A 12,529-nucleotide genomic window follows, 5' to 3' on the forward strand; every position below is an offset into this window, starting at 1 on the left:
CCTCAGGTTGCCCAGGGGCAGCTGGTCCTGCCCTGCAGCCTCGGTTTGCAGTAAATGCTGTGGGAGCAGCCGGTCAGCGAGACCCGTACGCCATGTAGGAGATCACTACATAAACAAGAAATGAATCATTGTTGTGAGTAACATAAACAGGGCAGCATGTGAAATCTGGTTTGTTTTGTATGGTGGGGTGGGATGTTTTTAGTTATTCCAATGCTGGAACTCCCGTTCTTTCATTCATGTGTTTTTTAAAACTATTGAATGTTTGACCGCGTGTCAGAAATGGTTTCACGTTTCCTTTCTGTCTCCTTTAGTGAAGAAGGTTGGCCAAGGGGATTTTTCCTGTCTGTATTTTGTATATTATGTGCAACTTTTTCCCAGTTATTTTTCTTCTGTGATTAGTAATTGAGGAGTATATTTAGGTAGAAATAATCCTGAACTTGTGCCATTTAAAGATTAAGAGGAGAAATCAGTCCTATTTCTCTCTAAGCTTCTTGTCAGGTATTGAAGCAGATAAGCAGCTTTGGTACAGGTTTCACTTTTTAGATGAAATACTTTGCTACTTACTTTTGCAGGCAGGAAAGCACCATGTAAGCTTTTTGTCCTATTTTTGGACTGAATTTTCAGACTGCAGATAGTTAAAGCAGTGGCTCTTTTTCCCCTTCCATCTCTCCTGATGGTCTGGGTTTTATGGCAATTGCCTTTTTCCCCTTTTACAATATGCATGTCATAGTTCTCCCTTTACAAATCTCTTTGATTAACATCCCTGCTTCTGGTGAGATCCTGCATAGCAGAGTATGATCTGACACTAAGGCCCCTTTACAACATTTTCCACTGAATTTAGAAGAATATTCTAAAAGCTTATGAGCCCTGAATTTTTGGAGGTATTTTTTCCATAATAGGAGCTCATTTACGTGCGAGTTTAACTTGTTCATTGCAAATTGATTTCCTTAGGTTACGTGATTTGTTGGGTTCGTTGTTTAAATCTCAACCTTAAGGCACTTGGGTTTATGAGTAGGATCAGAGAAGTTACCCAGCACTTAGATTTGTGTTTTACTTTCCTTTCAGAAACCATTAAGATGTCTGTGATTCACCAGTGCGAGAACAACGCAAGCAAATGGGCTGTTGCAGAGGGGTTAATGGTTTTTTTCAGGCTGTTCTCATCTCTCAAGCTGTGGGATAGTCCCAACTAGTACAAGTTAGTTCTCATGTGTCCTTAAACATGGATGAGTTTGTCCCATCTGCCACAAATAGGTTTTCAATATGTTCCAACAAATGCCAGTACTGCCTTGGGTGCACTGTACAGCTTGGCAGCTGAAGGAAAATTGTTATCCCTCCTATTAGAACTTTGTCTTTAACTTGTAATCCTCCTGCATGGCACTTCTTTTGCAGTGATTTTACTGCCATAAAAACTGGGGCTCTACCTGCCTAGGTGTACGGATCTTTCACTGTGACACTTAGGACTTAACTATTAGCGGCTACTGTTGCCCAGATCACAAAGCAAAAAATAAAGAGGACAAAAAAAGAAGGGGAGGAAGTTGGTGACTGTTTCTTATTTGCCCTCTGGTCTCAAAGTCACCCAGGATTTTCAGATACAGGGAATAATATTTCATGGAGAGAAACAATACACTGACTTCTTGACTCTCATTTAAAGTCTTTTTTCCAAAGTTTCCTTTTTGTCACCAATAGCGGTGTTGGAGGCGGAGCGTGTGGGAACACAACGGAGGAGGAGTTCGTGAGTCCCAAAAATAAAACGTTGTGTGTACACAGCCCAATTGTGGCTCTTGCCAGGAAGGACCGTGTTACGTACTTTGTGAAGGAAGTATCGTCATCTCCATGTCACGTCTGTACATGTATAATTATTGAACTCAAGTTCTGTTTCTTTCCTGTTCTGCAATATTTGATGCTGCACCGTGCACAGCGTGTGATGAATTGCATACAACTGGATGAGTTGAACTTTATTACCTCTTAATGTTTCAAAACATTTCCAATTCAAGAAAAGTTGAAAAATAGCAGAAGAATTTGCGATACACTGGAAGAGTGCATACACTGAAATGTTACTAAAAAGAAAACTGAAGATGAGTGATAGGAAATAAAAGTGAAGAGGCAGGTTTTGAAGATTCATTGTGTCAGGAAAGAGGAATGAATAGGAAAAGAAAACCCTCAAAATATGAAAATGCCTTTTTTGTTTGTTCTTTAAAACAAATTGCTCTCAATCACAGTCTCGTGACCTCCAAGTGCTCTACTTGTTTATTCTTTTTAATAATTAAATGTCTTTTGAGCTCTAGAGGCAGAGGTTTCTGTTTAATGACCCGGTTGTCAGGCGTTTGATGGGTGGTAGGGTACTGTAGGTCTAATTACAGTTCTAATCCTGTGCAAGTGGCCACCCAATCCACTCACTTCTTGTGGGCTCTGCCTGATTCTGGATTGCAGGCTCCCTTGCTTGAAACAGGGAACATTAGAGCAGGTGACACCTGGCACTGTCTGACAATGCCTGGGTTTATTTTAGGAGAACAAACACATCGCATGCAATAGCTGAAGGCTGTGGCACCAAGAAGAAAGCCCAAGAATAATACACAGGTACCTCTTACTGGCTTTTTTAATATGTCTACACCCACACGTTTTTCTTATAAGTGGTTATGTGGATGTGTGACAATAAATCTTGCTGGTGTACATCCCTCGCAGAAGATGCTATAGTGGAATAACCGACGTGGTCGCTGGGGAAGTTGCAGTCTGGTGAGAAATGTTGAAATAATATTTTCAAATTGTACGAAGAGTGTAAGAAGCCTAGGACTTCACCAGCCCGGTGAGCTCTGGAGTTACCACTGGACTGGTTTGGCTTTGGGGGAAATAGCTACTTCCTATTCCAGGGAAATAGAGTACAGAAGATCATTTTCACGGTTTTGACTGAAAAACACATGGTTCTGCCAAATGTGAACTGTTTCTGTCAAATAAAGAACCAATGAGTTGATATAAAGTGCAGCTTTTGAAACAGGCAAAGTCATGGAGCTTAGATAAGGAAACTTCCATGTTCCTCCTATGGCAGGAGGTTCCCCATCGCCGATTCCTTCTATAAGCCGTTCTCTCTTAATATTTTGCTCTTCTTGTCTTTCCGATCATTTATCTGGGATTGTGAGTGATGTGAGGTGTGTTTTCAAATGCCAGTATTTTTAGTAGCCGTGGATAATTCTGGTACGATGGGGCCAGCGTGACCAGGGCGGCGATGACTGCACAGGCTGTCTCAGGGCTAGAGGAAAGCTCTGGAATTTATAACATGAGACCTCTGGTTGCTGATGGAAAACACCAACAAAATCTGACTGCACAGACAAGCTGACATGGGTTAATTGTGTGTAGATATGTAGATATATAGATACAGATATCGGTAGTCTAAAGTACCTCAGTCAACAGTCCGGCATGTTTTTGTATGGTACAGAGAATCTCAGAATCTATGCTTTGTATCTTAAAAAAATAAAATCCTTCCAAACTGATTTTATAGTCGCATAAATCTGTGATACCATGTTGCTACTGAAATATGTCCGACCTTATTAATATTTCGAATACTTCCCTGATTCTGAACATCCAGTGCTTAGAGAGTATTGCTGGAAACGAACACATCTAAGTGGAAGTACGTCGTATACTGCTGTGATTTCTGTGGAAGAGGAGTTCATTATCTCTTCACTCTTCAGGCTACTTGCCAGACTTCAATTAGCTTTGTTACCGCGCCTGTTCTTGCTTGATAGATGCTCTTGGATGTTTTGTTTTCTGCCTTATAAATGTTATTTCACGGTGTGTGGTTAACTCTGAATTTTGTTGCAAGGTGGCTGCAGTAGAGCAATGAAGTAAAATAATTTACTCAGTCCATTTTAGGCTTCTGTAGGAACATTTTTGCACTAATGCCTCTCCATTTAATATTTGACTGAGTAACCTGCTGTCTCACTGTGACACTTTATTTTTGTCTTCTTTGTGATAGATCTCTGAACAACAACTTCTTCACGTAAAGCGCGAGCGGCGGTGAAGAGATGGCCAGTTCAGCCCGCGAACACCTGCTCGCAACCCGCAGCTCCGCTACACCCTGAGCCCGGAGAACCTGCAGAGTTTGGCATCTCAGGGCACCATGGCCGAGAACATGAACCTGCAACGTGCCAACAGCGACACTGACCTGGTGACTTCGGACAGCCGGTCAAGCCTCACAGCCAGTATGTACGAATACACCTTGGGGCAGTCGCAGAACCTCATCATTTTCTGGGATATTAAAGAAGAAGTAGACCCAACTGACTGGATAGGACTGTATCACATAGGTAAGTCAGAGCCGTGTTGTAATATTTTGGTGTGTTTCATGCTCTTTTGCCACTTCATCTTTTCTGACACGCGTTCTGGCTCACCACGTGATTAATCTAGAGTTGGGGTAAGACTGCAGAGAATTACCTTGGATTTCTCTTTGATTTTCTTAGCTATGTAAAAACATGATTCTAATCAATGGAGACCTGGTTTCACAGTGACCTGATAGAAGATGAAATGTATTCTTCTTAAAAAACAAATGTGCATACGGTTTTCTGTGTTCACCTTTGGTGGCTGGCTTACATGCTGGAAAATTCAGAGTATCATAGTCATCTTGGCATGCTTACTCGCCAATGTTTATACAGTTTTCTGGACACGTAAAATCTTAATATTTGTGAAAATATATTTTGCATAACTCTTTGATTTTGTAGAATGGAATTGTAGCAGTTCTGAAGGAGTGAGAATTTGTGGACATGAAGTACACACAATTCCTACTTACTCCTTTGGCAGCTGAGGACATTCTCTCCTTATTTGCTCAGGAGCCAGATGTTCAAGGGTGAATATATTTAAAACTAAAAACTCCATTGTTGTTATTATTATTATTCATATTCAATGTAGTTACTTGAGGTTATGCATCCTGTTCTTTACAATCAAAACTATTTCTCTTAGAAAATCCCTCTCCTCTGGCACTGGCTCCTGAAGGCAGCGAAGATTGTGTGTGGTTGCTAATGCGAGACAACATGTACCCCCATGTCTCTAGGAAAGACGCGTTTTTCAAGGAGCTAGGAACAGAAAAAGGCAAATATTTTGCTCTTATTTATTTACAGAACCAAAAGCACGGTTCTGTGGCTTTTTTCTTCCGTTGGTTGTGCAATGAACTGTGATGAAAGCTGGATCAGTGTGTTTTGGGGGAAGAAAAAAGGTTGTTCGTTCTGTAAATTAACAGAAGGTGAAATTCTGAAAGTGAACATCATTCTGTGCTCGGGCACTAGTACAGAGAGATCTGGCAAAGGTCTGAAGCAATCCAGGTAAATGTTCACTTCCAATTAATTTCATAGAATACATCCATTATAAAAGGAATTGAAAATGACACACTGGGAAACTGCCTTCCCTCTTCATTCTTTCGTTGATTCAATTAGCTGTCTCATTAGTTTTCTATCATGAGGAAGCTGTTAGTTCTGTGCTTATGAGTGTGGTTTTACTGCATAGGATAGTAGATGGAGATTTCTGTAAGCGCAGTATCAGTTGTATCAGTTCAGTGGAATGTTTGGCCTGCTGGGTGGTTATAAAAACAGATGTTATCTTTTGAAAAATAAAAAAGCCTGAGCTGAGAAACACAGTATCGTCTTATTCTGAAGGACTGATTTTTATTTTAGGTGTGTGTGGATTTTTTCCAGACTTCTGTTGGGTTTGTTTGTTTGTTAAAAAAAGGGAAGGAAGTCGTAAATGGACAAATACTTTGTAGACAAGACCACATGTCTTATTGGATGCTAATTCCGCATAACGGCCACAGGATGCTCCTCTGCAGTAACTTTGGATCTTTCATTTTTAAATGCAACAAGTTAAACCTCACCGTGCAAAAAATCTGCATAGCTCCACATAGCTAAATTCATGCTCAGTCATTCTAGAGTTTTGTATTTTAAGAAATGTTTTTAGATACTTGTGAGAGCTTGCTGGCTTGGGTACTTTACACGTATCTCCCTCCGTTTTACCGCCGTGTACAGCTCAAATGTGATCTGTTTTCTTGTTGAGGGTCTTTTTCTTTTCCAGCGTATTCCTAAGGATTCCCAGGACAAAAGCTCATGTGAGGGACACGGCGTATTCTGGGAAGGCAAACATCCTTTTTCCTGATTATTGCTGGGTTTGTACTGTCTGAACTCTGGTTTCAGCAGCCTGAACAGCCCTGTCCATCAGAGTTTGTTGAAGCAGCTTTCTAGCTCCAGAGGCAAGATTCTCAATGCTCTCAGGTTTTTTTGAGAGCTGAACTAGGATTTAGAGTGAAAACCTTCTTCATCTTTGAAGTGGTCGAAGACTACGGAATTTAACAAACACACGTTGCATCCTATTAGCCTCATGACATTTGCTTGTCCTGTACTTGCCCGGCTTTTGCTCTGTACATGTGTGTTTTCAAAATGTTTGTTCCACGCCATATTTAAGCTATCGGAGTTTTAAAGACTTTATTTTCCTTCTAATTAAGAGGAATCTGAATCTTGCTATGGCAAGAGTGCTCAGACTCCCAAGTTCTCCAGTGGGAAAGGCTGCACAAAGTATTGGACCCAGTTGGAATCAAAGAAGATAATGAATATTCAGTTTGAAGGGAATACGGGACCATCCCAGTTTTCTTGCCGCTGTGTAGCACTTATTTCTGGTTCCTTTCCTCCCCCCGCCTAGTTTTCTTTCCACTATTGGAGCAACAGGGCATCAAGGCTTCCTTGGGAAGTGGGAACAGTTCAAGGATTCACAGGTGGACACTCGACCACTCATGGGATGCTCAGGGAAGTTGAATCTTGAAGAGTTTGATGGGTTACCATGGAGTCTCATATTTAAAGAAAGCAGAAAGAACAAAATAAAGAAGTCAGGAGAGAGAAGCAAACCCTACTTTTGGTTTAAATAGATGAACTCCCATAGCCAAATTGCCCAGGTTGGCCTATTTTGTGTTAATTTATGCAGTCCTAATTATGAGACGCATGCCCTTATTCTAGATATCCTTAGTACATTTATAACGCTACCTATCAAAGGCCATTATTTCCATTAGTTGCTTTTCACAGGCTGCTTGGCTTTTTGTTACACTTAGTGCGTGGATCCACAATAGCATTACAAAAACAAAACTCAAAGCAAAAAAGCCTGTTGCAGGGTTATGTAGGGCAATTTAGATAGGATCTGTGTTTTGCCTAAGTCTCCTGGGGTAATGGAGTTTGGAGCCTTTCCATTTCAGGTCAGACAAGATTAAAAAGAAAAAAGCTTTCACATAAACTGCCTTTAATACACTTAAAATAGTGGCTTATGTTAGACAGACTATAAAATGTTAAGAAACTTCATACCCAAAAGATTTCTCTGACTTCCATGACAGCAAACATAAAAAGTAATAACTTCATTATCTTCCAGCAAAGCCTGATTATTCACTTGATTTTCTGTTTTAGCGATGTGAGTGCTCTGCTGTACTTTAAAATCCGAGCAGTGCTGTTAATGTCTATTATGTGTTATTAGGCATAACAGTATTAATTTGTGGTTACTCCTCATTTTGGCTGCTGCTAATGCCTGCAAACCATGGGCTTGACAATATTAGCACTTTCAATAACCTCCTCCAGTTATAATATAAGAACCTGTGTGTCCAATATCAGCATATATTAAAAGGTTCTATTAAACATACCCACCAATAAACTGTTAGTTTCAGAGTCCTCATATGCATGTTTCTCATCTTTTTAAGTGCTACTAGTTTTAACTTCATCAGTCAAGTCCTTAACTTACTATATTTAACATTCAGCTTACGACACTTTTCTATTAATTCAGATTCTTATAGTCACTAATAAATCCCATGCAGATGAAGGAGCCAAGAACTTCATAAAAAATTTACAGGAGGGATTCTAACACTGTTCATAATGCAAAACTAATCCATAATCTATTACTTACAAGAACCAAATCCATAGATGAATTAATGGAACTGCTTTTTCAATCCAGTTGCCAGTGATTTTGGTTTTCCCAAATTATTTTGAAAACACTGGGTGGCGTGTCCATGTGATGATAGAAAACAGCTCAGCAAATGTCTTTTAAAAATATCATTTCAATGCAGTGAGTGTATCTTTTAAGGTATCTGTTGTATGCAAAGAAAATACATAAAGAAAGCACCTTCTACAAATGTTATCTAGCTTTTGCAGTAAAGAGAAGGTTATTATGCTGTCCATACTCTGATTTTTGAGCAAAATTCACTAGCTCACAACTGAGGACAAAGCACCAAATACCATGGTGGGGAAAAAGTAGCTTAGCATGTCAAGATCTAGGAAGAAAGGAGAGAATGAGACTGAAATGCCTTTGCTTTTTCATCAGCCCAGTCAAGGGGTGGCCTTTCCTTCAATATCGCTAAGTCAGCAGCAAGCGAGGTATTGCAAGGCAGCTTTTTCCACATCCTTATCACAAATACCACCATTAGACAGACACAGACTAGTGCCAATCCCAGCTGTGGACCAACAGCAAATTCGAGTTCTTTGCCAGCCCTGCACATCTGCAGGCGTCCCCGCTCGGTCAGCGTCAAGCCACAGGCATCTGTTCAGCATTGTCGCGCTGCTAAATTGATGTCTAATAGGCGATGACAGCAAAATGTTTTAATGAAAAACTGTCTTATTTTGCTTAATGACTGAGAGTACTCAAAATACTTGTCACACTCTTGATGTTTCATAAGTATGTGAGAATGCAGAGAAGGGCAAAGGCAATTTGTAATAACTACTTTTTCATGAAAAATGCATTTTCATTTGTTCCTGTCATGATTTTATATATTCAAAACCATGAAACTTGGTTCTTGGAAAGGCTGCAAAAAAGCTTCTGGTTCTTTGCTTTTAGTTTTCAAAGACTTTTCCAAGATGGTGCACTTGATTGCATTGCTGGAGACGCTTGAAGGCCTTAGGGACTTTGTGGTTCTTTGTCCTACCAGCGTCCCAATGCTGTGATCTAGTTGAAGATGTCCCTGCTCATGGCAGGGGTTGGACGGGATGAGCTTTGATGGTCCCTTCCAACCCAAACCGTTCCATGATTCTATGTTGAGGTAGTTCTGTGCTTGCATTATGCATCTCCCTGAAATTCTTTGTCTTGAGATGTGTATTACAGTTTGACCAGGGGTCTGAAATAAAGTTCTCGTGAAGCATAACAGCAGCAATTTTTTAATTGTAAATATTGGGGAGTTTTGCTAAACTATTCCAAGGAAGGTTTTTTATCTTTACAGGATAAAAACAAAGCAAACCACCACCAAACTAAACACCCCAAAATACTTCACCTTCCTGCTTAGCCAGAGTACGTTGCTTTTAAAGTGGGCAGAAGGAGCGTTAGGATGATGGGCAACAAACCTTGTGTTTCACAGAAAATATTTGGGGTTTTTTTTAGAACTTCCTCCTGCTCATTTCTGTAGAAATCTTAAGACTGACTTATCTTATTGTGTGTGTATTGGATGAATTTCTTCCAGGATGTGTTGGCTCATTTCCTTGAGTACTTCTAAATTTTCTGAATATTTTTCAGTCACAACAGATAGCTGAAAGAGCTTTAAGGAAATGAGTCAACCTCCTGAAATAAATTGCTTACCGAATAGAGGATACAGTGTTCAGAATCATAGGCACCATTGATAGCTATGTGGATACTAATTTAGAAATATAATTTGAAAATCTATTATATATACCGCATGTTTCAAAAGGTTTTGGGAGGAAATAATGCAAAAGAGCCACCTGAGCTTTGCTGTTAGAAATGTAGGGTGTGTTTTCAGGTATCAGCACAAGAGAGGCGTGGATTGGGAGGACAGACAGACAGAATCTCTGATGCCAAGTTAAGGAAGCCACCGACCGTGAGTGTAAATTAAGAGGAGTAATGTGAAGTTGCTGAGCTGCGGGCTACCGAGCTTTCTTAAAACAGCATCCTGGAATCTGAAGGCTGCAGGGGCCATGTCCTTCTCTCCTGATTCCGTCACGAACAAACAATTTACATCCTGAATTTCAGGAGCTTCTCTGCACGGGGCTTTGCTGAGTCACTGCAGCGGCAGCTGGCTGGAAAGCTACACGCTTTGGTTAAAAATAACCAAGATGACACCATTTTAGTAACATATATGACTTGTACAGCAGGTAGGCAAGGCTTTGGGATTTTCTTTGCTTCCCAGGAATTATGCAGCAAGTCAGGGACTGAAGTGAGGGAGCCAGCATCAAACGTCATGGTTTGGGGTTTTCTCTCTGATGAGCCAAACTAAAAGGAAAACCAGATGTTCTGGAATTTTTAAGAAGCTGGACATCTGGATGTAGATCTGAACTTGGAACTTGGAGCCAGATTGCCCTGCTTTGGTGTATTACGCAGAAAGTCCCTGATGTATTTAGTGTATTACGCAGAAAGTCCCTGATGTGAGCGCTGAATATCCCATCTCCAAACAGGTGACACACTGTCGACTTCTCAGGCACTCCAGAAACATTTGAATACATTCATATCACAACGAAAAGAAGAAAGTGCAGAGTAACTGCATAGGAGTTGAGCCTATTGGTACGTAAAGTGTCTAAAAACGGTGAGACCTGGATAAACGCAGGCATGAAATAAAAATCTAGCTGATCCTCTCTCCAAAAATTCCTCTGCCTCTGGTTTTCTGGTTTCTGTCAGTGTTTGTCCATGACTTGCAGCTATGAGCAGTTGACTTGCTGCATTACTCTCATTGGAGTGTGTGTTGGCCACTTTGATTTATAAGCTTTTTAATATGACCTTTAGGAGTAAAGTAGCAGCACGTATTAGGAGTTGCAGCTTTAGCAGTGGCTTTGTCGTGGTGTTCAGTGCAGCTGAAATGTTTTCCGAAACAGGATTCCGGTTATTTCTTAGTTATTCTTAAGTGTGTGACCAAGTTAGATTTCCTCTGCTTGTCTACCTCGCAAAAATAGCGTCTTTGACAGTCCGTGTGCAAATTTAGAATGCGCTGCACTCCTGAACTGTCGCTGGGTTATCCTGGGTCTGCTTGAAAATTAATACCATGTGTAATCACACTGAATTGTTTGATAGAAATGACTGAAAAAGACTTTCTGAAAAGTGAACCGGGTCAGAATTCCGTCTGTGCTCACCCAAAACCCCCGTCGCCTCAAGTCTATAGTCATTCCTTAATTGTGCAGTTAAATTCTGCAGTGTCAGCGTGCTGGTGCTGGGACGCGCTGCGTTTTCAAGTAATCGATGATATATGTTTTAAAATTATACAGAAATGCAGCAACCACAGCTCAGCTGAAAATTATGCCCCAGGGGCTCAGTTCACAAAAGGCATTGAGGTATTGACGAAGTTTTCAGGATCAGCGCTCGCTGTATGGAATTGTGCATAGTTAGGTGTAATTTAACCAATCTGAACAGGATTTTTTTTCTGTAAGAAAGCATTTTTATGTACTTTCAAAACCATAGGTTTAGGTTTTGTCTGTTTTGTGTATTGCTTTTTGCATATATTCTACCATATTGTCTGCTGGTGGCTGTTGTCATCTACCAATAAGGGACTCAGTGGGTTTTACATTTGGTTTAGATTCCTGCAAAGCTGGAGTATGCCAAAAGCCTATTGTTTAAATACAAATGTCTCTGACTTTCTAATAAATTCCCTAAGAAGCCTGTTACTGTCAGATGACAACAATAGCCTAGTTTGCATTCCTGTTTAAACAGATCACAATATTGAAGATAAACTTAAAAAAAATAACAGCTGCTAAGGGAATATTAAATCCCACAAGATCCTTAAGAGGTGTGCACTGCAGAGACATATTTTATTGACAACTTTCAGAAACTAGAAAGGTTTGGAAAAGGCAGTGAGAAATCATAAAAAACCAAAGGTCTTTAGAAATGTTTCTGTATTAGACATTGGAATGGGCTTTGAACCCTGGGAATGAAATGCCAGCTGATACTGTGACTGCCCAAAGGCTGGGACAGATTAAGAGGATTATTGATCAGACAATGTCAGAATCTGTGTGAAATAATGCGGTGAAAAGCAAAGCTGAGGAATCCAGGCAGCCTGCCCTCTCATTTCAGGTGTGAATTGCTTGTCTCACCTGCTGTGGACAGATAACACATTGGGGGAAATCCAGAGGTATTTACACCATTGCAATAGTTGCAGGGTTCGAACCATCAACCTGCTGAGAAGGCAAAATCCAAACTAAGCTCCTGGAGCCCTAAATAGCAGTTGGTGTATGTAGGAAAAGCCCTGTTCCTCCTGGGGATTGTCTCTCTTCTGTGGGTACACTGCAGCTGGCGTTTCTTGCTTTAGCCCTTTAGCCTCAGCAATAAAGAAAACTTTCACACACCATTTAAAAATCAATCAACCAATCAATCTTTTTATAAATAAAAATCAGTGATTCTGGTTGGAACTTTCACCTGTGCAAAAAGCCACGTGTAACTGGTGGGGAGTATGAACGTGTGAGCAGTTAAACCACTTCTCGTGGTGTTTTGGGGGATACTCTCATTTTCCCCTGTGGCCATGGGCAGAAAGTGCCATCTAGCTAGGGAGGGCTTCCCGGCCCTTAACGCCTGAGAGCTCCCCACTAATGAGATTTCAGCTCATTAGGAT

At 40.6% G+C, this 12,529-nt stretch overlaps 1 protein-coding gene across 1 annotated transcript in view; it reads left to right on the plus strand.

The window, feature by feature from the left end:
- Positions 1-4,016: 4,016 nt before the first annotated feature.
- Positions 4,017-12,529, plus strand: part of HECW2 (HECT, C2 and WW domain containing E3 ubiquitin protein ligase 2) — a gene marked incomplete at both ends in the record, with an annotated part of 69,241 nt that continues 60,728 nt past the window's right edge. The window contains 2 exon segments of the mRNA XM_080346436.1: positions 4,017-4,041; positions 4,044-4,295. Coding sequence (XP_080202562.1) covers positions 4,017-4,041; positions 4,044-4,295 — 277 coding nt within the window.

The sequence above is a fragment of the Nesoenas mayeri genome (genome assembly GCF_963082525.1).
Source record: "Nesoenas mayeri genome assembly, chromosome: 6".
Taxonomy (NCBI): domain Eukaryota; kingdom Metazoa; phylum Chordata; class Aves; order Columbiformes; family Columbidae; genus Nesoenas; species Nesoenas mayeri.